Source organism: Prunus mume, linkage group LG2 (genome assembly GCF_029339155.1).
Source record: "Prunus mume cultivar Tortuosa linkage group LG2, ASM2933915v1, whole genome shotgun sequence".
In the NCBI taxonomy this organism is placed as follows: Eukaryota; Viridiplantae; Streptophyta; class Magnoliopsida; order Rosales; family Rosaceae; genus Prunus; species Prunus mume.
This window is the reverse complement of record NC_142699.1, coordinates 34,999,548-35,023,230: the sequence shown is the minus strand read 5'-3', so window position 1 is coordinate 35,023,230 and position 23,683 is coordinate 34,999,548. Positions and strand designations below refer to the sequence as shown.

General features: G+C 35.2%; 1 protein-coding gene and 1 pseudogene across 1 annotated transcript; one reads left to right on the top strand and one right to left on the bottom strand.

Annotated features, from left to right (window-relative positions):
• Positions 1–9,710: 9,710 nt before the first annotated feature.
• Positions 9,711–10,908, top strand: LOC148920145 (uncharacterized; annotated as a pseudogene).
• A 9,695-nt stretch (positions 10,909–20,603) lies between these two features.
• On the bottom strand, positions 20,604–21,615 carry LOC103323138 (uncharacterized). Its single transcript, XM_016791896.2, has one exon. It carries the CDS (start codon positions 21,545–21,547, stop codon positions 20,852–20,854), a length of 696 nt encoding a protein of 231 aa, XP_016647382.2. The 5' UTR covers positions 21,548–21,615; the 3' UTR covers positions 20,604–20,851.
• Between the last annotated feature and the right edge of the window lie 2,068 nt (positions 21,616–23,683).

Below are 23,683 nucleotides of genomic sequence, written 5' to 3'. Positions count from 1 at the left end.
CGAGTGGCACAACTAACATAGTCCTTGAATTTTGGTGGGGGATTCTGGGCTCGACTTGGATTTCTTCGTGGTGCAACTAGAGAAGGAAGAGTAGAAATAAGCTCTGTTTGAACACTGTCGGAAGGAGTACCTTCGTTGTTGAAAGGTGTTCCTTCGCTGCTGGAAGTTATATCTTGAGAACAAGGAACACTTGTAGGACTATGATCATCAATGGTTTCTATAATTGCCAAAGACACTTGATCAAGAAAGCTCTCCCCTTGACTATTATTTCCATAGGATTTATCAAAGAAGGAACATGTTTCATCAAACACAACATCACGAGATATAATGATCCTTCGAGTTCTTGAATCATAGCATTTATACCCTTTTTGTGTTGAAGAATAACCCATAAAAACACACTTAGCTCCCTGGAGTCAAATTTATCTCGATGTAATCCTTGAATATGAACAAAACAAACACAACCAAAGATACGAATGTGGGAAAGATCAATTTTCCGTTCCTTTGAGAACTTCAAGGGGAGATTTGTAGTTAAGAACTCTACTTGGAAGCCTATTGATCACATAGGCTGCCATAAGAACTCCCTGAGACCAAAACTTCTTAGGAACATTTATTTGCAGCATGAGCGACCGTGTTTTTTCAAGGAGATCATGATTTTTTCTCTCTGCCACCCCATTTTGTTGGGGTGTGCCAACGCAACTTGTCTGATGAATTACACCATAAGAACTTAAGTATTGTGAAAGGGTACTATTCATAAATTCAGTACCGTTGTCAAATCTCAAAACTTTAAGCTGGGCTGAAAATTGATTCATTATAAGTCAATGAAACTCTTTGAAGACAGAAGCAACCTCACTCTTTGATTTCAATAAATGTAGCCCGAGAGAAATCATCTACAAAGATAACAAAATATTTAAAGCCATCAAAAGATTCTAACGGTGCTGACCCCCATACATCTAAGTGAACAATCTCAAAAGGTCTGGTGGTTTTTGATAATGAATGACTAAATGGCAGACGTGTCTGCTTTGAAAAATGACAAATCTCACAATCTTGGGATGCCTTATCTAGTGCTGGAAATAAGCTTGACAAAACAGATTCAGAGGGATGTCCCAGATGTTGATGCCACAAAACACGATTTGAGAGAGAATTGACTTGGAGCCCTCTTGAGTTGTTAGGAAAATGATGAAGAAGATACAATCCATTTGAGTAAACACCTTCACCAATCTTCTTCTTGGTAATTCGATCCTGAAAAATCACATTAAAAGGAGAAAAAATGGCATCACAGTTTGAGGAATTTGTCAGTCTTCCTACTGACAATAACTGAAAAGGGAACGATGGCACATATAAGGCAGTAGACTCAACATCTGTACCAAGAAATTTAACCTTCCCTTGGCCCAAAACTGAGACATCAGTACCATTAGCTACAGAGACAGAGTGAGCCTTAGTGAATTTCTTAAAATCACAAAGATACTGTTTTTTATTCGTCATGTGATCGGTGGCTCCCGAATCTATAACCCAAACATTTGACATTGTGCTAGAAATAAGTGTAGTCACGAAGGCTTTGACAATACCTGAGACATCAGAAGTAGAGGGCTTTCCATATTGTTGAAGAAAATTAGCAAACTGTCCAAAAAGAGCAGCAGAGTTTGAGGCTAGATTTGCTCCAGCATTATTAGAGACACTTGCATCAATTTTACGATTGGGATTCTCATTTTTTTGTGGAGATATGCAGCAAACTCACCAAGAAAAGCTGAAGGGTTGGTAGTGAATTTTTCAAAATCATCAGCAGCAGAAACTTGATTGGCACTGTGGTTTTGTTCTCCCTTGCCTTCCTTTCCAAATTTTGGTTTCAAATGAGGGTGGAGAATCCAACACCTATCCTTGGTGTGACTTTTTCGTTTGCAATGACTACACTCCAGGTTGCCTTTTTTTCCTTTGAAATTTTTGCTTGCTTGTTTTTTAGCACCAGCTACAAAAGCTTTAGATTCAGAACTTCCAGCGCCTGATTTGGTTTCTACATTCATGACTTTCTTCCTTACCTATTCTCGTTGAATAGTAGTACAAACATTATTGAAAGAAGGCATTTCAGCACTCATCAAAATGTGATTGCGTAAGTCTTCATAATCTGGATCCAAACTTGTCAAGAGTTGGAAAATTTTATCCTCTTCAGCCCTTTTCAGAAGGGTGGCTGAATCAATAGTATGTGGTCGGTAAAGATCTAGCCCATTCCACATGCCTTTAAGCTTTCCCAGATGTTCAATAAAAGGTTTTCCATCTTGATATACCCCAGCAATATCCTTCTTTAGTTGAAAAATCCTGACTGCATTATTTTGATTTCCATACATTTCTTTGACAGCAGTCCAAAGATGTTGCGCAAAATAAAAAAAACTGAAAATCTCAGCAACTTGACACTCCATAGAGTTGAGCAACCAAGACATGACAAGTTGATCCTTGCAGAACCAATCCTCATATTTTGGATCATCAACAGCAGGTGCAGGAATATTTCCATTGATGAAGCCAAGTTTCGATCTTCCTCCAAGAGCCAAACTGACAGCTCTTGACCAAGGAATATAGTTAAATCCATTTAGAAGAACCGAACAAAGGCGAAGATTGGGATTCCCATCAGATTCTCCGGAAAAAACAGAAGCTCTTCCAGAAGAATCACCCATTGAGAAGACAAAGAGACAGGATTTTCAAAGGTCCTGCTCTGATACCATGAAGAAATCAGAGAAAAAGAAGAAAACAGAACAACACAAGTTTAACGAGGAGTTTGAGATTCTTGCTCATCATATAGATATCAGTACAACAGGATGCATATATAGGCAAGCAGCTGTAAGAAGACGAGGAGTTTCCAGTAGCAGTTAATTACTTTACATATTCCAATATCCTAACTAAGTGGCAGCTATACCTCTTGTGCAACTTTCCAAACCATTGATTACTTCATGTTCTTCCTTCGGACTTCTTGTTGATGGCAGCTTGCTCTTGAAGCTCTTCATCTTCAACCACGAAATCCATAGGAATGCAGATTTTTCAGTTGGATGCTAAGCTCATATCTCATCAAGGTATATACTTGAGCTTGATGAAATTAATGGAGATAAAATATATAACTAAGCGTAGATGGTCAAGGATAGATGAGAGATTTGATTTAGATCATCATGTAAGAATTTTCCAAGAATAAAACAATTTTTCTAATGTAAAAATCAGGTTTCCATTGAAAATATGAACTTTTCCCAAAATGAGCCACAACACCAGAAGAAAAGTTACCCTAAAATATTGATGTCCAAATGGTTTTAAGAGGAAGCTATTCAATGTACTTCAACTTTGTAGCAAATACCCAAATTCGAATTTCTAAAGTTGAACTAAGAGGAATTACGTGAAAGTATACATTTAGCAAGGAAAGCCAATTCAAGTTAACTTAAACCTAACAGTTTTTTTTTCTTTTCTTTTACAAGACAAGCTCAAACGAGCTAAAAAATATTGATTAGAAATTGCACTTATGAAAAATAATAATTAAGAATTAACAGCAAAAGACATTGGCTATGATTGCTTACTGAGCCTCACTACTATGTTTTAATTACTGTTTAACATCTTCTGATTGAGGGTTAAGGTGTTCATCCATTGGAATAACAGAAACAAGAGCAAGCTGATGTTGATCATCTTCCTACGTACTTTGCAGTCATTCGAATTCTCTTTTTTCAATACCACTTGTATAAATAAATAAAGAAGCCATATATAATTAGAGAACATCACCCAAACGGAATTATAGTTTAACGTTGATAATCTAAAAGTTATACGCAAAGAATTTAGATATTTAATATTAGGCTCTCATTAATATATTTGAATAATATTAAGGACACAAGGTGACGAGGCCAAGGAGCCTCAGATATTGCATCAGCTCTTATTTTAGTGTACACATTCAACTGCATGTGCAAGGTGAGAACGTGAGATTGACATTGGTCGACTTCCTGCTCAGAAGTACTGGTTACCAAAGTCGTTAAAGCCTTTCACCTTACCCTTGTTCCCACTTATTTTATTATCCTCAAATCCGAAAATAGCGTCGTTTTCATCGTCATCATCCGTCGTTGTTCTGACCATTGTAGACCCCGTTATTCCGGTTGCCGGAGTTGTTAAATCCCTGCCCGTTGTCGTGGTAGTTATGACCGTTGTGGCCCCTGTTATACTGGTTGGCGAAGTTGTTAAATGCCTGAGCGTCGGCGTTGTTGTCGCTAATTTGATTCCCTCTGACAGTAACAAGTTTGCGGTTGGGATTAATACCCAGAGGATATCCGCCCCCATTTCTGCCGTTTCCGCCGCGGTAACCGCCGCCATGCCCTCCGCCGTAGCCGCCACCGTTGGGAAGATACTTTTGCTGGGAGTTGGATCTATCTTCAGGATGGGTATCTGTGAGCCAGTTGAGGACCCCTCGGGAAGTGCCATGGATGGCACCGTCCAGAGGGGCCAGTGGGAAAGTCACGACATCAGCAACCCTGTGCAGGTTGTCGAAGCCTTGCTCAAAACTGTCTCTCACCTGATCTTTCACTTGATGACTCGTCATTGTCTGCTTAATTAGTGTTTAGTTGGGATCTCGGTCTTGTTTGCTTTGATGATCAACTTATTGCCTCATGGTCTCCTTTTATAGCAGTTGGCATGCGCATGCAGAGAATATTTTATGAAGGCCGATATCATTATCATATTATCATATTGAACATAAGATTCCTCACACATAAATAATTTACATTTATCTTCTTGCTACTACATGCCCTTTCTTGTCGCGGGAAATTTTGAATATTTCACATTTACAATTGCATGCATACGTAAGCTGTGATACGTAAGTTGGAATAATTCTAAGATGATGAATTCAACAGAACTAAGCCAGAAAAAATTTAGTAAGGATAATCAAGTTGTTTTTTGCTTTTTCAAAAGAGAGAGATCCCTCATCCATGTGCAACTTGATTGAATGTTTTTTCTGTAGAGATGAGCATTTTTTTTTTTAGTACAAGCAATTAGGGGAGGGGTTTTACACAAATATTTATTGGGTGTCTGGGTTTCGAACCTCTACTCACATGGATAGAGGTGGAAGAGCTCAACCAACTGAACTATACTTCAATGACCTCAAAGATAATCTTTAAATGGTGATATAAAGATGAATGATTCGTTAATCACATAGAGGTTGACAAGGAAGTACAGCCAAGTGTTGTCCATATAGTTTTCCTCATTAAAAATAGTACATATAATCGTAACCGAATAAAGAAAAAGTTGTTATATATAGGTCCTCATCATGAAATAAGATGATGATCAGTTAATGTTTCACTACCAACAATATTTAGTGCTGTATGGAATTTTCCTAAAGATAAGAACCTTGTTCTTTCCAAATGCTGAAAAATAAACAGCCAACGAAATTCACAGCTTGTTGCATTGAATCCAATTTGCGAGAGGATAGGGCATTTCAGCTTTTGGGTGTGTTTGACCGGATTCCTAATTATCCATTTTCAGATGCTTTGCTTGTTTTTTATTTGCTATTATCTGCTTGTCTTATCTTCTTCACACGCCACTTCATTTAAATTTGATCTAAAAGCTAAAATTAAACACTCTGAAAAAGAATTAACCAAACTTGTATTGTTGCAGCCGTTCAGTCTCTTCCCAATCAACAATCTCTCTTCTCCTGTGAAAATTAGTTCTTTCCCATCTCCCGTACGTGCAATCTTGCAACTATAGTATCAATTGCAAAGCCCAAAACCTAAAATCCATGCAAGAATACTGTAGCTATGTTTTTTCTTCTGGAAATACCAGATTGTTTTGCTCTCTATCTAACCTATTATGATATTCCTTTTTCTTCTATTTTTTTTTTTTTGTAACGGAAAAATAAAAAAGACCAAGCAGTTGCATAAGGTTAATTTCAAGTAAGGTCAATTATGGTTTTGTTTTTCCTTTTTAATTATGAAGAAATTAGGTTTTTATTTTAAGAATGATGTGTCAACTTTAAATCCTTTGGATTAAATTGTAATAAGGTGGCGTGTGGAGGAAAGAAGTCAAGTAGATCATGGTAGAGAAAATCCAAGCAGAGGATCCGAATCCCTTAGGAACACCACATTTTGTACTATACCTATATGATGTAACCATCTCAGGGTGATTTTAGTTTAGGAATGATCTGGTGGGTTAGAAAGTTCTTCTCTTTCGGCTTTTGAGTTAGAGAAGATGACGAGAGAGTTGAGAAAGAAAGTACGATTTTGGGGGAGAGCAACTTATTTTCCAAGAAAAAATCGAATAATTTTGAGACAAAAACAAAAGAGATAAAAATAACATTAATTATTATTTTTAAGTCAATAATTTGAACCGTTGATAGTAAATGAATTTAATGGTGTTAAAAGTGTGTTTTATGGTGCGTGAAAATGTGTCCTCCTAAGTTCTTAAAGAAAATAAGATAGAGAGGTGAAAATAACAGCTCTCTTTATTTATTATATAAGTTGACATTTTACACATAAAAAAGAGGCATAGTTACAAGCCTCAGATATTTGATCAGCTCTTATTCCATTGCATGCATGCTTAGAGCTTGTTCCTATTCAGTACTCGTTGCCAAAGTCGTTAAATCCCTCAGTGTGGCCCTTGTTCCCGTTCAGTTTATTGTTCTCAAAGCCGAATTCAGAACTGCCACTGTAGGGGCCGCCGCCACGCCTGTTGCCAAAGTTGTTAAATCCAGAAGCTGGGCCCTCGTTGTTGCTAACCTCATTCCCTTTAAAGTTGAAAATTCTGCGGTTGGGATTTCCACCATATCCACCTCCGTTTCCGCCATGGCCATAGCCGCCGCCATACCCTCCCCAGTTTCCGTAGCCGCCCCCATGTCCGCCACCGTAGCCACCGCCATTAGGAATTTGCTTGGACTTGGATCTATCAGGATGGGTATCTGTGAGCCAGTTGACGACCCCTCGGGCCGTGCCATGAATGGCACCGTCCAGAGGGGCCAAAGGAAAAGTCACGACGTCGGCAACCCTGTGGAGGGTGTCGAAGCCTCCCTCAACTGTGTCTCTCACCTGATTTTTCACTTCGTGACTCGTCATTCTCTTGCCGATTAGTATTTAGTTGGAATCTGTGAGTTTGCTTGGATGATCGACTAATTGCCTCATAGTCTCCTTTTATAGATGTTGGCATGCGCGCAGAGGATAATATATTCTATATTATTGATCATAAGATTCTTCACATATATATAATTTACATTTATCTTCTTGGAACAATATACTACGTACAGTACGGGCCTAATGACTTTTCTTAAATTTTTTTTTTTTTTTGGGTAAATATCTTTTTAATTTCTCTGCTACATACGACCAATTAATTGCTCAGCTATGTGTGAAGCTCAGTTTCATACGTAAGATGTGTTACGTAATTAAGTTGGAATAATTCTAAGATGATGAATTCAACAAAACTAATCAAGAATAAATTCACTAAGGATATGGAGTTGCTTTTAGCTGTTTTCAAAAGAGAGAGATCCATTATACATGTGCGTCAGTTGATGTTTTTTTTGGTTGAGAAATTCTAAAATTGAATTCATAATTCATCCAAAAAAGTCACTAGTTATAAAAGACCTATACAAACTAGCCACAAAATGCCATTACAATAACTGAGCAACCAACAAATATAAATAAGACATTACCATAAGAATATTGTTCTAATAAGTATTCATGGCTTGTTTCGTAAGTCTTTTTTTTTCTTTTTTCTTTTTCAATCAATGGAGGAGGGAAGAGAGCGCTTTCAAACAGGCTTGGTTGAGAGCTAGTTTGTGACTTGTTTTTGTAAGTTGGGTCCTTGAAAGATGGATGGTGGGAAGTTTAGTTAGTAATTTCAAGAAATTCCTATAACTTTCAGGAGTTCTATTCTTATGATATTGTATGTTTAATTTCATAAGTTGAGTTCAAGCAAATATGGCAAGTTCGAATTTGATAAGGATAATGAAGGTGACATATATAGCTTTCGGAAAAGAAATATCCATATCTAATATATTTTTCATTGATTTTTTTGCAGTGATGATCTTTAAATTGCGAAAATTTATTAATAACAAGTGAACAAGCATATTTTCCATATGGTATGTCTAATAATTAAACTTACCATAAAATATTGTAAACGGAAAAAAAAAAACAGTCTCTATATCACAGTTCAAATGGGATAAGAACCTTGTTTTACTACCGACAAATAAGTAGTGCTTTACGGAATTGTCCTTGAGATAAGAAAACCTTTGGACCAAAGAGTTGATAAATTCACAGCCAATGGAATTCACAGGTTCTTCCCATTTGAGAGGACAGCACTTCAGCTTTTGCATGTGTTTGACCAGATTCCTATTAATTTTATTGGATGTTGATTTTATACAACTCTAATCATATCATGTGGCATTAAATTATAGTAAAAATGCAAATGGGACCTAACAACCACTTCATCCATTTACTGTACATCATGAAGCTTTGCTCGATCTCTGTGTTAACAACTCATAAGTTTGATGAACTTGTTCTGATTATCCAAGGAAAATGCTAGGGAGATTATCTTTATTAGAGACCAATTTATATACTTATACTAACGACGTCCCGATCGACGACTTAATTGTGTGTGTTTTTGGTTGCTAAACTAGTAACAAATTTTTAGTGCGTCAAAAAGCCAAACTTATGAATATTATGACTTGAATTTTGTTTATTTATGATGGCAGCAGGATACAGGCGAGAGGCAAATTATTTGTTGACATTTTTCATTCATAATCTAAAAGAAGTTGACATTAATGTCAAGCGCCCATTCAAAATCTCAGATAGTATAGATATTGCATCAGCTCTTATTTTAGTGTAGATATTTTAGTACGTTCATATTCACTTGCATGCATGCATGCAACGAGAGATTGCCATTGGTTTGGTTCACAGGCAGGCACTTTCTTCCTGCTCAGTAGTACTGGTTGCCAAAGTCGTTAAATCCCTTCACCTTGCCCCGGTTCCCCTTGACTTTATTATCCTCGAACCCGAAAACAGCGAACTCTCGGATGGATGTCTCGATTGCTGAGTTGATTGCTCCTTTTTATATCAAGGGATGACTCATAGTTAACCATACATGTCGATGTGGGATTAAATACATTATTCTAACATATATCGCCATGATTCATATCCAACAATTAGAACCTCATTTATGTTGAGGTTCGATCCCGAGGAATAATATTCATATATGTATGTATATATATAGTACTAGTCCCCCTTATGTTAAGGGATTCTTCAAATAGTTTTATTTGAGGGACACTTTTAGGGTACCATACTATTTTTTTTTCAACGATCCAAACTATCTAATTTTGAAGTCTTCATTTATAGATCTTCCTTGCAAAAAATCAGACAAATTGAAAATCATTAAGGCATCTACTTGAGACCAACAAAATCAATGAACACGGTACTTCAAAAAAGTACACAAATTTCAATAATTTAATTGAATGGTCAAAATAATATCGGATTCAAGTAATTTTTTTTTTTTGTAGAGATGATTTTAGAATGAATATCCACACAATAAACGGTTTAGATTAGTGAAATATAATGTAGAGTGGGCCTTACAAGGGTGTCCCTCATCACTTTATGAACCTGTGTAAGGATGTGAGAGATATATATATATATATATATATATGTTGAAGTGTGAGAATATAGCTTGGAAAGCAAGCTAATGCCCACTTGACAATATTCCTCCGCTTTTATCTATATATAAAGGGGAGAAATATACCATGTTTTGAAAGTGGACAAGGCAAAGCAATCTTCAACTTTGATCAGCTTCCAACTGATACGTGCAATGACATTTACCAATATGCTGAAGGCGTTGGGTTTGCTCAACAATGGTCCAGCTCCAGAGCAATGCTACAATCCAAATAGTACCAGAGGCACTCCTGCACCTGCCTACTTCCAAAGGATATAATCATCCAGGTTATTCTCCTCCTCCTCCTCTTCCTAATGTGGTTAATGGATATCCAGTTAATAATAATTACACTCCTAATCCTGCTCCTAATGCTGCTCCTGCGTACTACTACTATTATCCCACACAACCAACCCCAACTAATCCTTCAGAATTAAGCCATGATAATGTGACGTCGTTTGTTCCTCATGGACATGACGTTAGTGAGGGCTTAAAGCCACCCAATGCATATGATAATAGTTCCTCAATTGCTGGACCTGACCAACCGGCAAATTCGAAAGGTAGAATTAGTACTTGTGCTAATCCCCAGCTGCCCAAGAATAATGGAAAAGTTGACAAGCACAAGAATATTGGAGAAAAGAATGGCAAGAAAAAGAATGGGAAAAAAAAGAGTTCCAGTTCAAGCGGCGATTCATTCAAGGTTCATGGGAATACTATTAATGGAGGCAAAGCCGACAAGGTTGGAGTTTTCGACTTTGGTGACAAGTATAGTAGAGGCGGCAAGAAGAGAGACGAAGAAGAAACTAACTTTGGTATTGAAGACGAAAAAAATTTTATTGTGTGGTTATAAAGACGAAAGAGATTATGGCTAATTCTTTTCATAGTTGTTTCGGTCAGTTTCGACCTCGTACTTGTAATCGGGCTGCTCATAGCCTTGCACGGTTTGCTCTTTTCTATTTCGGACTTTATAGTATGGATGGAAGATGGACCTAATTGGTTGTCTCCCATTCTCACTAATGATGTTATGCTTTTTCCTTAATGAAATGTTATGATCTGTTTCTCAAAAAAAAAAAAAAACGAAAGAGATTAGTTCTGAAGTAATTACTACATATATGATGGCAACAGTAAATAATGTAGTAGTCAAAATATATAGGCAACTTACATGGTACTTAAAGATCAAATTCAACAATATTCTGTAAATTTTATCTAGTCATTCTTGCTTTCAAAGAAGAAAAAAATTGTGTAACGATTATATCTAGGTATTCAATCGCAGTTATGGTGGATGTATTCAATCTTATGAAATTATATTTCATTTGAGAACAGTTATTTTCAAATAGCAAGTACTCGAAAAATATGTTGGGATTAAGCAATCTTTTTTTATTTATTTATTAAAGGCCAAAGACGAAAGACTAAAGACTTTATTCATCAATAGAATGCAGAGAACACAAATCATCTGAAGGTAAGAGTGAAGCCAGCTAGGCCCCCTTCAATTCAGTAACATGTCTCATTACAAGATAAAGCAAATTTGGCTAATTAGCGAGGCACAAAATTAGATGAACGAGTGCTCATTTCAAATTCAGTTCGGTTCACAGCCTTAATCACCTCCAAACAATCACTTTCAATAATCAACCTTATGAATCCTACATCTAATGCCATATGACAACCTAGGCTTCAAAAGCCTTAGGTGAAAGACAATCAATTACAAATTTAGCCATGACATCCATTAATTCTTTATTGGCATTTCGGACTACTGCTACTAGCCGCCTCATGAGGTTTCCAACGACAAGTAACTAATTGGGACTAAGTAATCTGCAAAGTGACTGGAAGATTATTTTTTCTAGCCACTGGAAAAATGTTACTCTACTTAGCTATGAGAATCACAACATTCCTAATAATAAAATAATAACTCTGACAGAGCCGTGAACTCCCCACGCCACTTGACTAAGAGCCGTGAACTCCCCACGCCAACCTTCGGTAGAGTATGCCGGCGATCTAACAGTCACATCAATCCGATTCGGACAGATCGCTTTAGAACTCTCGCGGAACCTGTCGAGCACGTGTCGACCCCGAAGACACTCCCACGAGTCCCAAATCGAAACTAAGTACTAAGAGCATCACAAATACTCTCTATAAATAGAGACCCTTGGCTCAGCCAAAAGGTAAGATTGTTGACTTGACTTGTGCTTTCACATCGTCGATAAAATAGTTCTTAGTCACTAACTTTAGCATCGGAGTGCCTTCGGCAGGCATCACACCGGTGTCCTTGATTGCATCCGTTGTTTCCTCTCTTCGGCTAAGATTCGGCATCCGCCCGGGTCTTCGGACACTATAGGAACAAGGCCACTAGTGTAAATATTTTAAATTGAAGATCAAATTCAATCATTGTATTCATATTGGGTCAAGGAGTGTAGCGGTAAAAAATATCAAAATTGGAGTTAAAATAACCATTAAATCATGATTTTTCATTTATAACCGTCGACATTTTTTGTCCAGTTACTTTATCTCTGAATGTTTATTTTTTTCGATTTTTGGTGTAGATGATCTCGAAGTATAAACAAACAAGTTTGACGGTTGGATCGTTGAAACTAGTTTCTTAAAATGCGTATGCCATAAAAAAAAAATATTCACTAAACATTAAGAGTTTATTTATACTTTCGTTAAATATAACATAAAATTTTGTGGTATCCACTAGTGTAAATATTTTAAATTGAAGATCAAATTCAGTCATTGTATTCATATAGGGTCAAGTCGTGTAGTGAAAAAAACGTCTATTGTATGTAAAGATAACGCTTTTTATAAAAACCGTTGTCTATTATGTACGTAAAGATAACACTTTTATAAAAACCGTCGTCTATTGTATGTAAAGATGACGCTTTTTATAAAAACCGTCGTCTATTGTATGTAAAGATGACGCATTTTAAAAAAACCGTCGATATTATATGTAAAGATGACAAATTTTTTTAAAAAGCGTCGTCTTTTAAAACACGCTAAAAATGGCGGCTTAAGTGAATTCGCGCTCGATAAATTTTCAAATTTTCACCCGTCTTTGAAAATCTTATCTCTCATTAACAAGCGTTGTCTTTTAAAACACGCTAAAAAAAGTCTACTTAAGTGAATTCGCACTTGTCAAATTTTCAGATTTTCCCCCGTCTCTAAAAACCTTATCTCTCCCTCCTTGAAACCCTCCTGCACTCTCTAAAACACCCTTATGAAACTCTCTACAAAATCATCAAAAAATCGATATCAATGAAGGAGTTGAGAGATTGAGGTCTTAGCAAATCTATAAGATGTAGAGGATGTTCTGTATTTGAGAATCAAAGCTGGTTGAAAAGTTTGATTTGAAAGTCACCTAATCTCTTAATACCCTTCTATATCTTGCTAGTGAATTATGGATTAGTCTCTTTGCGTTTTTGGTATGTTCTTTGTATCCCTAATTTCAGATTTTGTCTCTCTTGATTTGTCTGATTTGTTTACATATTTTTTTTTAATTTCTGGTTTCTTTTTAGATTTTCTGATTTGGTTATCAGGAGATGAGGAGGAAGCTTGCAGATTTATAACTTTTTCTTTTGCAGGTTTTCTATGTAAGTCGTATGTTTTTTTGTTGTTGAAAATTTGCAGTTCTCGATGGTCTTTTTTATGCTCATTTTACAAGTTTTCTATGGAAATTGGACCAATGTAAAATTTCTCTTCCACCTAATTTTTTATGTTTATAATCTTAGCTTCTTCTTTTTTTCTCTCTTTGTCATTTTGTTTTCTATGGCATCATTTGTATTAGGGTGGGCATAAACCGAAATGGACCACCGTTTATTTGGTAAAATTTACCATACCAATCTTAGCCAAGATTTTGATACCTCAAACCGTTACCGAATAGTACTCTACTGTTTATATTCTCTCGCTCTCTATCTCTCGCTTGCCTTTCTTACGCTTTTGTCATTTATGTTTGGATTGTGTTTGTATTTTTGTAAGCCATAAGGCATAAGTTTAACTCTTTTGGTTTGTAAGCCATAATGCATGAGTTTTCATTTTGATTTGATGAATATGTTGATGGATAAATATTGATTTGGATATTGAATATGTTGATTAGGATTTGAATATTAAATATGTTAATGGATATTGAATATTGAAAATGTTGATGGATATTGAATATGTTGAATCTTTGAATTTGTAACTTAGGCATCACTTATTTTGGTGTTGAATATTGAATTAGTTCATTTTTTAGTTGTATCATTTTGGTGATGGTACCGATACCGATGGAGACCGTACCGTCATAGATTCAAATTTCTGGTATCGGTAGCGGTGTGTACCATATGCCCACCCTAATTTGTATGTTTGGATGAGGAATGCTTGGATTAGGAGTACGTAGGTCTTGTTAGGAATTATGTTTGTTGTAGAATAAAGATTGGTTAACTATGTAATAACTATTGAATCTTCAAGTTTTATGAAAGAAACTATTTTTGATAAAGCATTATGGTTGGTTTTCTAGTTAAAATCGTTGTATAGCATCATAGAAATCAAAAGCATTATTGTATCGTAAAGATGACGCTTTTTATAAAAAAGCGTCGTCTATTGTATGTAAAGAGGCGCTTTTTATAAAAATCGTCGTCTATTGTATGTAAAAATGACGCTTTTTATAAAATCGTAAATCTATTATGTAAAGATGACGCTTTTATAAAAAAAACGTAGTCTATTATGCGTAAAGATGACGCTTTTATAAAAACCGCCGTCTATTGTATGTAAAGATGACGCTTTTTATAAAAAGGTCGTCTATTGTATGTAAAGATACGTCTTTATAAACAATTCCATGATGGTTTTCATAAAAAAATCGTCATCTTTACTGATAAACAACGACGGTGAAAAGCCGTCGTAGTTTGAAACTCAAATAGGACGGCGTCGATTTCACAACCGGCGAAAACTTTTTACACGACGGTGGTTTCCCGTCATCTATTTCGATTTTTGTAGTAGTGATTCTTTCAACAGCAACTTAGGGGAATATGTGTATAAAGTAGATTGAGTGAAGAATACATAGAGAAGTCAGAAGAGTGATTTCTGTTTCAATAAGATTAACCTTCTAGCTAATTATTGGATGGCAAAGTAAACTTTGTTGGTGTAAGAGAGAGAATAATCCACAAAATTATAAAACCCTTTACGACTTCCCATATATATGATATATCCAGAGGCGGATCTATTAAGGCGCAAAGAGGTGCAGCTGCATCTCCTTTCGCCGGAAAAACTATTGTAGGTGCTTCAAATTGCCCATTTACTCAACTGGTATACAGATTACCTTATTTCCATTTTCAACATTTAAGTAAATGTCTTTGTCTTTTTACTTTTAATTATTTTTATATTACTCCATTTACTTAAGTTTACAATGTAAATAAGGAAGTACCCCCCATTTGGATTCAAATAAAAATACTAGAAAATCAAATTCCCACCAAATCAAAATATGAAAATTCGGTTTTAGTGCAAAATACAATTTAAGCTAAAAATGATGGCTCATTAAGTCAATATATACTTCATACTAAAATCCCATAAATTCAAGTTTTCTTATTTGATGTATAAGGAATAAAAGCCGCCAAAAATTATCTTGAGAAAATGATTATTCCGAAAAACCATTTTCATACTTAGTCAATATTGCACCTCCGCTCAAAAATTTCTGGGTCCGCCATGTCTACACGAATAAATGTTTGCTTTACTAGTTTCCACAGAATTTTCTTATCCTTGGAACAACCAAACCAACTGATTAGTCTGGCACTTGGAACCTTACCGGCCGAACACATTCACTCGATAAAAGTTCTTCTTTCTTCTTGTTTATTTTTTAATTTTTAATTTTTTTTTTGGTGGGGCTAGCAATGTGCACTTCACACAGTAAAAGTGTACATGTATATTTGATATTTTTTGTGGGGTTAGGATCATATACTAACTTTAGCATATTTTAGGAGGTGGATAGAGAGTATGGTTAGAGTTGTATTTTTCCAATTTCTCCCTAAAATTTGTCTAAGGAGGTGATTTAGGGCTCATTGTGAATGCTCTAAGAGGTATTTTCGAAAAGAAAAAAAAAAGATTTGAATTTGACAACAAGTTTAAAGCTAAAAAATGAAATTGAAGATTTGAATTTGACAACTATATGTAAGGAGTTATTTGGAAAGTTTAAATTTGCTAAAAAATGAAATTGATAGCATTAGATTGAATTAATGTATTTACGGATGATGTGAATTAATGACAACTTATAAGTAATTAGTTTATTTATGCAATGAATTTAAAATGACTATATTGTTTTATTTGTAGATAATATTGGTGCTAAGTTCTTCAATCCACTCACCACCAACACTTGAGTGTACTTTAGGTAACATTGGTGCATTGCATTTTCCTTTTAGTTTTAACTTTAATTAACATTGGATTTTTCTTTTTTGTTGTCTTTAATTCATTTTACTTTGCATATAACTTTAAAGGATTTGGAAAATGCTTGGAATTGTAACTTTAATTTTCAGGTTGTATGCTTGAGAAGTTGAAGATATTGTGAATTTATATATGTTTAAGAAATTGAGGTTATGTATTTATTTATTTAGGTTGTGAATTTATATTTTGTTGTAGTGTAATTTTAAACAATTTTACCTTATAATGACTATCTAAGTCCATCATTCATGAAAAAGAGACGCAAGCGGAGACAAACTTGAGTTAGGATACTTTTTATCAGCTCTTATTTTAATAGATAGACTTCGTACATATATATTAAGCAGAAGTGATCCTATTGGCCTTCTTCAATTGCATGCAACGAGATCTTGCCATTTCTTCCAATTCAGGCGTTGCCAAATTCAGAAAATCCGACATTCTTGGCCTGGTTCCCGTGAATTTTATTACCCTCTAAGTTGAAACAAACTTTGTCGCTTTCACCCTCTAAGTTGAGATGAAGTTTGTCGCCGCCACCCTGCTTGGCACCATGGGAGCCGCCATCCTGGTTGTTACCATTGGGGCCGCCATTCTTCTTGTTGCCAAATTGGGATAATCCGACGTCATCGGCTTTGTTGTTGCTAATCTCATTCCCATGAATGTTGAAAGTCATGCCGGCCCTGGGATCCACAACAGTAGGTTTAGGACTATCAGAATTTTTAGGAGGCTGTGGATCCACAACAGTAGGTTTGGGACTATCATAATTTTTAGGAGGAGGCTGTGGATCTTTCACAGGCTGGTGAGTTTCCTCACACTTGAAACAACAGCAGCAACATGAAATTACCGCCCTAAAAGAAGAACATGCCATTAGCTGGGAAAAAGTTCGGAGGCTCAAAACTACTTACTTAGCTAATAGCTAGCCTAGCTTAACTAGCTAGGGTTGCTAATGTTTGCCTTGGCCGCTTTATATCAAACATCATCAACATGCTACCCTTATATAGATCAAGATCTACTCGTAGTCTTGAAGGCAAGTTTTAATGTAGGAATTGGGGCTGAAATTAACTTTTTTCATATGATTGAAAAGGGGAATACCTAATATCTATAGTCAAATGTCCCATTCATATATCTTTGATCTATAAAAAAATGTCCCAATATTCGTGGTACACCCTTTCACTAGCTAGCTAGTTTGAACACAATCTTTTTCTAATTTTGCTTAATTAGTGTTTTCGAATAATTTCACTACCTTTGAAGTATTCGATTCTTCTTATATGTTCCATGACTTCCAAACAAGTGGAGCTCGAGCAAATCCAGAATAAATTCAAAAACAAGAAAATTGAAGGTCCTTAATAATGGGGCCAGTTATAATGGTGCTTCACGACCAGCAAACAATTAAGACATTACGAAGTTTCCTTAATATAAGAATCTTGTCCTTTTCAAATTAAGCTGCTATGTTAATATAATAATTCTTCAACGGATTTGTATCGTGATAATAATCCATCAGCCGAATCCAGTTCTTCTCTCTCCTCATCATTTTGTGCTGTGGGATTTAATTGATCTTGCCAAGGTCATCTTCTGATAGCTCCCAGTCAAACACCTGCAACCTCTCCTTGTTGTAGCTCTTAACAGCAAGAGTTGTCCCTGCTACACCCATATAATTCAAACCTGCCAAAGTTTAAGCACCAAAGACAGAGTCACAGATTGTTTCAGTCCATTGCACAAAATGTATACTTGCAAATCATTAATCTACTCCGAATTTGACTGAAAAATAATATGACACTTTGTTGGTTTGCTATAACAATTAACGTCGCAAAATATTACCTCTATTTTACTAAACATGTACGATGTAAGCCCAAAAACGTATGTTTTGTTCAATTTTTTTCAGGGGCCAAGGCCACTGCAGGCCTTGGCATGCCTCCATCCCTGTGTGTGAGAAATCTCAGTAACCCTTCCTAACTTTGGAAAAACAAAAAACCAAAAAAAACATCTTCACAGATAGGCTGGACCTCTCTGGGCCTTACCTTGTTTGAAGGCCCGTAGCAGTCCTATTTAGTTTTTCTTGTTATTTTTGGGTTTAGGGATCCACAATATTAGTTATTGTTGTCAAGGCCCAAAGGATTTAGAAGGATGGGGCACTGAGAAAGGTGATGAATAATTCATATCATATCAGACCCTACAACATGAAAGTGATCCCAAAACTGTTAGACATAAATGAAAAAGAGAGGGTTTGCATTGCAAATACTTGGAACCTGGGCATGGAATCATGTTAAGGTTGTATATCTAGTACACAGGAACAAGCTAGGTGAAAATTGGTAGTTTGTTGTATGAAGAAATAAATATAAAAAGTTAATATAGATCCAAATTTCCATCAAGGAGTTGGGTTTAATCTTTGGATTTGGTGGATCATATATGCAGCAAGGTTTGCCTATATATTATTTCTCTTTAAATTACAGACATATATATGTATAACAAGAGACAGAGGCCTACGAAACCTCTGTTATTCTAGCTATTTTTAGTAGTTCAGTGCATATTAAGAGGCAGTGGAAAAGCCATTATTTAATTATGGTCCACAACCATCTATTATACACTTCACTCTCTGTCTTCACTGGAGTCATTGCTTTCGCTTCCAGAACTGGACTCCTCTTCTACCTGATTCTTGCGGCCAATGTACTTGTTGCCAAACCCGAAAACTCCGGCCTTGTCTGCTTTGCCTCCGTTAATAGTATTCCCACTAATTCTGAAATTATCGCCTGATGGCTTGCCTTTCTTTTTCTTAGAGCCGCTCTTTGCTTTGCTGCCACTTCTTCCATTATTGCTCTTGGAAGCAGCTGCTGGCTGGGGGGCATTACCTGGTGGCCTCGAGAACCTGCTGTTTTGGTTCTCCAAGTTAGGCTTTAGAAATAGCTGGCCTGTCGACATTTTTTATCTTAAGTTTGCATACACATCTTGGTAATTAACTTGGGTTTTTATATAAGTGTTAGCTTTGTCGAGAAGATAATGCGATGTGACTGATTGATATTCCTTCCTGGTATGGACGGAATATGATTCTTTCTTAGCACGTAAAGAATTGGCTTCCGATTCCTGAAGGCTTTCAAACGCTTTTTGAATATTCCAATGAAGTCGTGACTCGTATGCGTGAGGGTTTAGAGCTGGTTTTTTTATTAAGGACTTAGCCATACTTGATCGATAATACAATGAATGAACTTTATTCTTAGCATCAAACAAAAAGAAGATGGTGGGTACTAGATAATTTATATGCAAGGAATTTTATCAAACAGTTTTGTCCCCATAGCACTTTGCTCAAAAGAGTATCAATTGAATTTCACGGGCAACAAAAAGGACGTAATAAGGGTAATAGTCTTCACTCACCCTTAAATAAATCTGTCACTGCTTAGTCATACGCGATCGGTAATCACACGAATCAACTTTATCCGCACCATCAAATAAAAAGAAAATTTTATTCTGACTATACCTTTTCCTTTTACGAAAAGTAAAGTATATATACCCTTTCTCTTTTGCTACAAAGACGTAAAGCTTTATGGCTTTCAGTTTTTCTTGGTTGAAGGATGTTTCACACCTCAAATGTTATGTATGAGTCATGACATGGAGGGAGATTCTAACTTGAACCTTTTCCAAGACCCACTACTGCACTGCATTTGTTGGTGATATAGTTTAATATTATTGGGAAAATTAGGCTCCAACACGTAAAAGCATTTGTTGGTGTCACACGCATAACATATATGTAAGTGTTTCTAATAAGAGTTATTATTTTTTATTAGAAAATGTTTACAATAAGAGTTATTATTTTATTATTGGAAAATGTTGTGTACAAGTTGAAAATGAAAGCAAAAAATGCCATTAGTTAATGAGCTTATCAAGAATTGAAACCTTTGATATTCAACAAGGGTAATATATTATATTAACAGTTTTTTCACATTGAAAAAAAAATTAAAATAAGAACATGAGTCCTACTTTCTGATTTCTAAAATATTAAAATAATAATACTAATGAACCAATTGGCACATAGCTAAATAGAGTAATCATTTTTCAAGTGGCTAGAAAAAATAATCTTCCAGTCACTTTGCGGATTACTTAGTCCCAATTTGTTACTTGTCGTTGGAAACCTCCTGAGGGGGATTTGCTAAAATTAATTGTTGATGGCATGTTGTGTGGCTGATAGAAAGATGGGGAAGTAGTCCGAAATGTCAATGAAGAATTAATGGTGGCTAAACCTGTAATTGGCTGTCTTCCTAAGGCTTTTGAAGCCTAGGTTGTCATATGACATTAGATGCAGATTCATAAGGTTGATTATTGAAAATGATTGTTTGGAGGTGATTAAGGTCGTGAACCAAACTGAATTTGACGTGAGCACTCGTTCATGTAATTTTGTGGCTCACCAGTTAGCTAAATTTGCTTTATCTTGTAATAATGAGACATGTTATTGGATTGAAGGGGGCCTAGCTGGCTTCACTCTTACCTTCAGATGATTTGTGTTCTCTTTATTCTATTGATGAATAAAGTCTTTGGTCTTTGGCCTTTAATAAATAAATAAACAAAGATTGCTTAATCCCAACATATATTTCGAGTACTTGCTATTTGAAAATAACTGTTCTCAAATGAAATATAATTTCATAAGATTGAATACATATCCACCATAACCGCGATTGAATAGCTAGATATAATCGTTACACAATTTTTTTTTTTTTTTTGAAATCAAGAGAGACTAGATAACATTTACAGAATATTGTTGAATTTGATCTTTAAGTACCATGTAAGTTGCCTATATATTTTGACAACTCCATTATTTATTGTTGCCATCATATATGTAGTAATTACTTCAGAACTAATCTCTTTCGTCTTCAGTACCAGAGTCAGTTTCTTCTTCAGTCGAGTCTTCTTCTTCTTCGTCTCTCTTCTTGCCGCCTCTACTATACTTGTTACCAAAGTCGAAAACTCCAACCTTGTCGCCTTTGCCTCCATTAATAGTATTCCCATGAATCTTGAATGAATCGCCGCTTGATCTGGAACTCTTTTTTTTCCCATTCTTTCTCTTGCCATTCTTTTCTCCAATATTCTTGTGCTTGTCAACTTTTCCATTATTCTTGGGCAGCTGGGGATTAGCACAAGTACTAATTCTACTTTTCGAATTTTCCGGTTGGTCAGGTCCAGCAATTGAGGAACTATTGTCATATGCATTGGGTGGCTTTAAGCCCTCACTAATGTCATGTCCATGAGGAACAAACGACGTCATAGTATCATGGCTTAATTCTGAAGGATTAGTTGGGGCTGGCTGTGTGGGATAATAGTAGTAGTACGCAGGGGCAGCATTAGGAGCAGGATTAGGAGTGTAATTATTATTAACTGGATATCCATTAACCACATTAGGAAGAGGAGGAGGAGGAGAATAACCTGGATGATTATATCCTTTGGAAGTAGCAGGTGCAGGAGTGCCTCTGGTACTATTTGGATTGTAGCATTGCTCTGGAGCTGGACCATTGTTGAGCAAACCCAACGCCTTCAGCATATTGGTAAATGTCATTGCACGTATCAGTTGGAAGCTGATCAAAGTTGAAGATTGCTTTGCCTTGTCCACTTTCAAAACATGGTATATTTCTCCCCTTTATATACGGATAAAAGTGGAGGAATATTGTAAAGTGGGCATTAGCTTGCTTTCCAAGCTATATTCTCACACTTCTGTCAACATATATATATATATATATACATTTTTTTTTTCCTCTCATATCCTTTCACTAGTCCAAACCGTCTGTTGTGTGGATATTCATTATAAGATCATCTCTACAAAAAACAAAAAACAAAAACAAAAAATCAAAAAATCAAAAAACACAAAAAAAAAAAAAAAACATGGGTCCGATATCATTTGACCATTCAATTAAATTATTGAAATTGTGTACTTTCTTGAAGCACCGTTTTCATTAATTTTGTTTGTCTCAATTAGATGCCTTAATGATTTTCAATTTGTCTGATTTTTTGCAAAGAAGATCTATGAATGAAGACTTCAAAATTAAACAGTTTGGATCGTTAAAAAAAAAAAATCATATGATACCCTTAAAAGGGTGTCCTTTAAATAAAATTATTGAAGAATACCTCAATGGAAGGGGAATATATATATTCTTTATGACTCCATGTAAGGATGTGAGAGGAAAAAATATATATGTTAGAATAATTTATTTAATCCCACATCGACATGTATTGGTTAGCTATGAGTCATCCCTTGATATAAAAAGGAGCAATCAACTCAGCAATCGAGACATCCATCCGAGAGTTCACACTACCAAAAAAGAGGAATGCTAGCAACTTTCTCTTTAACCTTCTCCTTTGGACCTTCTCCCTTTTTTGCTTGACATGTGTCATTCTCCTTACACTTAAAACAATGTCATTAATATATTATACAAGTTAACTTTTACTTTCCAAGTTTACCCTTATTAAATGTATTCAATTTATCCAAAAAAAATTCACAACTTTCTTACCATCTTATTATTTTTTTTTTAAACGTCAATTATTTTTTTAAAGAAAATGTTTGCTTTTTTTTCAAAAAAGAGGAAATGTCTATTTTTTTTAAACACAAATGATTTTTTTCTCTATATAAACCCTTTGTGTTATTATTATTATAAAAAAAAAAAAGAAAAAAAAAGAAGGAACGTTTCCTCTTAAAGCAGATATTTTCTTTCAAAAAAATAATTGACGTTAGAAAAAAATTAATAAGATGATAAAAAACTTGTGAATTTTTTTTGAACAAATTGAATACATTTAATAAGGGTGAACTTGGAAAGCAAAAGTTAGCTTGTATAATATATTAATGACATTATTTTAAGTGTAAAGAAATAACATATGTCAAGTAAAAAAGGAGAAGGTCAAAAGGAGAAGGTTTAACTAATAGGCATCGGAGAAAATTGATGCCTTTTATTATCACATACCGATGCCTCGTAATGTGATGTTAAAGGAGGGTATAAAAGTCATTGGGAAAAATCGATGCCTAAAGAGAACTTATAAAAAATAGTCAAAACTTGACCCATAATTTCAAAAATGTTAGTTTTTGTAAAAACTTTCAAAAATGTACTTAGAGTTTGTTCGCAGACGTATTGCTGCCATAATAATATTTTTTTTTTTTTGCCAAATAAATACATACATTTTATTTGGAGACAAATGGGAGAGAAGAATATGAGAAGAAGAAAAAAAAAGATATGTTTTATGAATTATCCAAGGGCATTTTGATATTTTAAATGTTTCACCGTTCTCTACCTTTTGCTTTATATATATTGATATAGAGGATATGATTCCCACGAACAAAAAGTCAATTACTTAAAACCCCTCGAATTGCAAGGTTGATTTCAAATAAAACCTATATATTGACTCCTTCCATCAACCAATCGGTTAAATGCTTAAGCGATGAACGGGGCTTTAATTTTCAAATTAATGTTAACTAGTTAGTAAGTTAATACGGTGTTAATCATTCATTTTGGCATACTTTACAATTACTGACAAATTAGCACATGAGAACTACTACTAGGGAAATGCTCAACTTACCATATTTATACATGAAAAAATGTTGTTAGTCACATAGAAATTCTCAACTCAACGTATAAAAATTTGGTAACTAAGGACTATTATAATTAAATTATATTATCATGATACAATTGAAATGGATGTCAGAAAA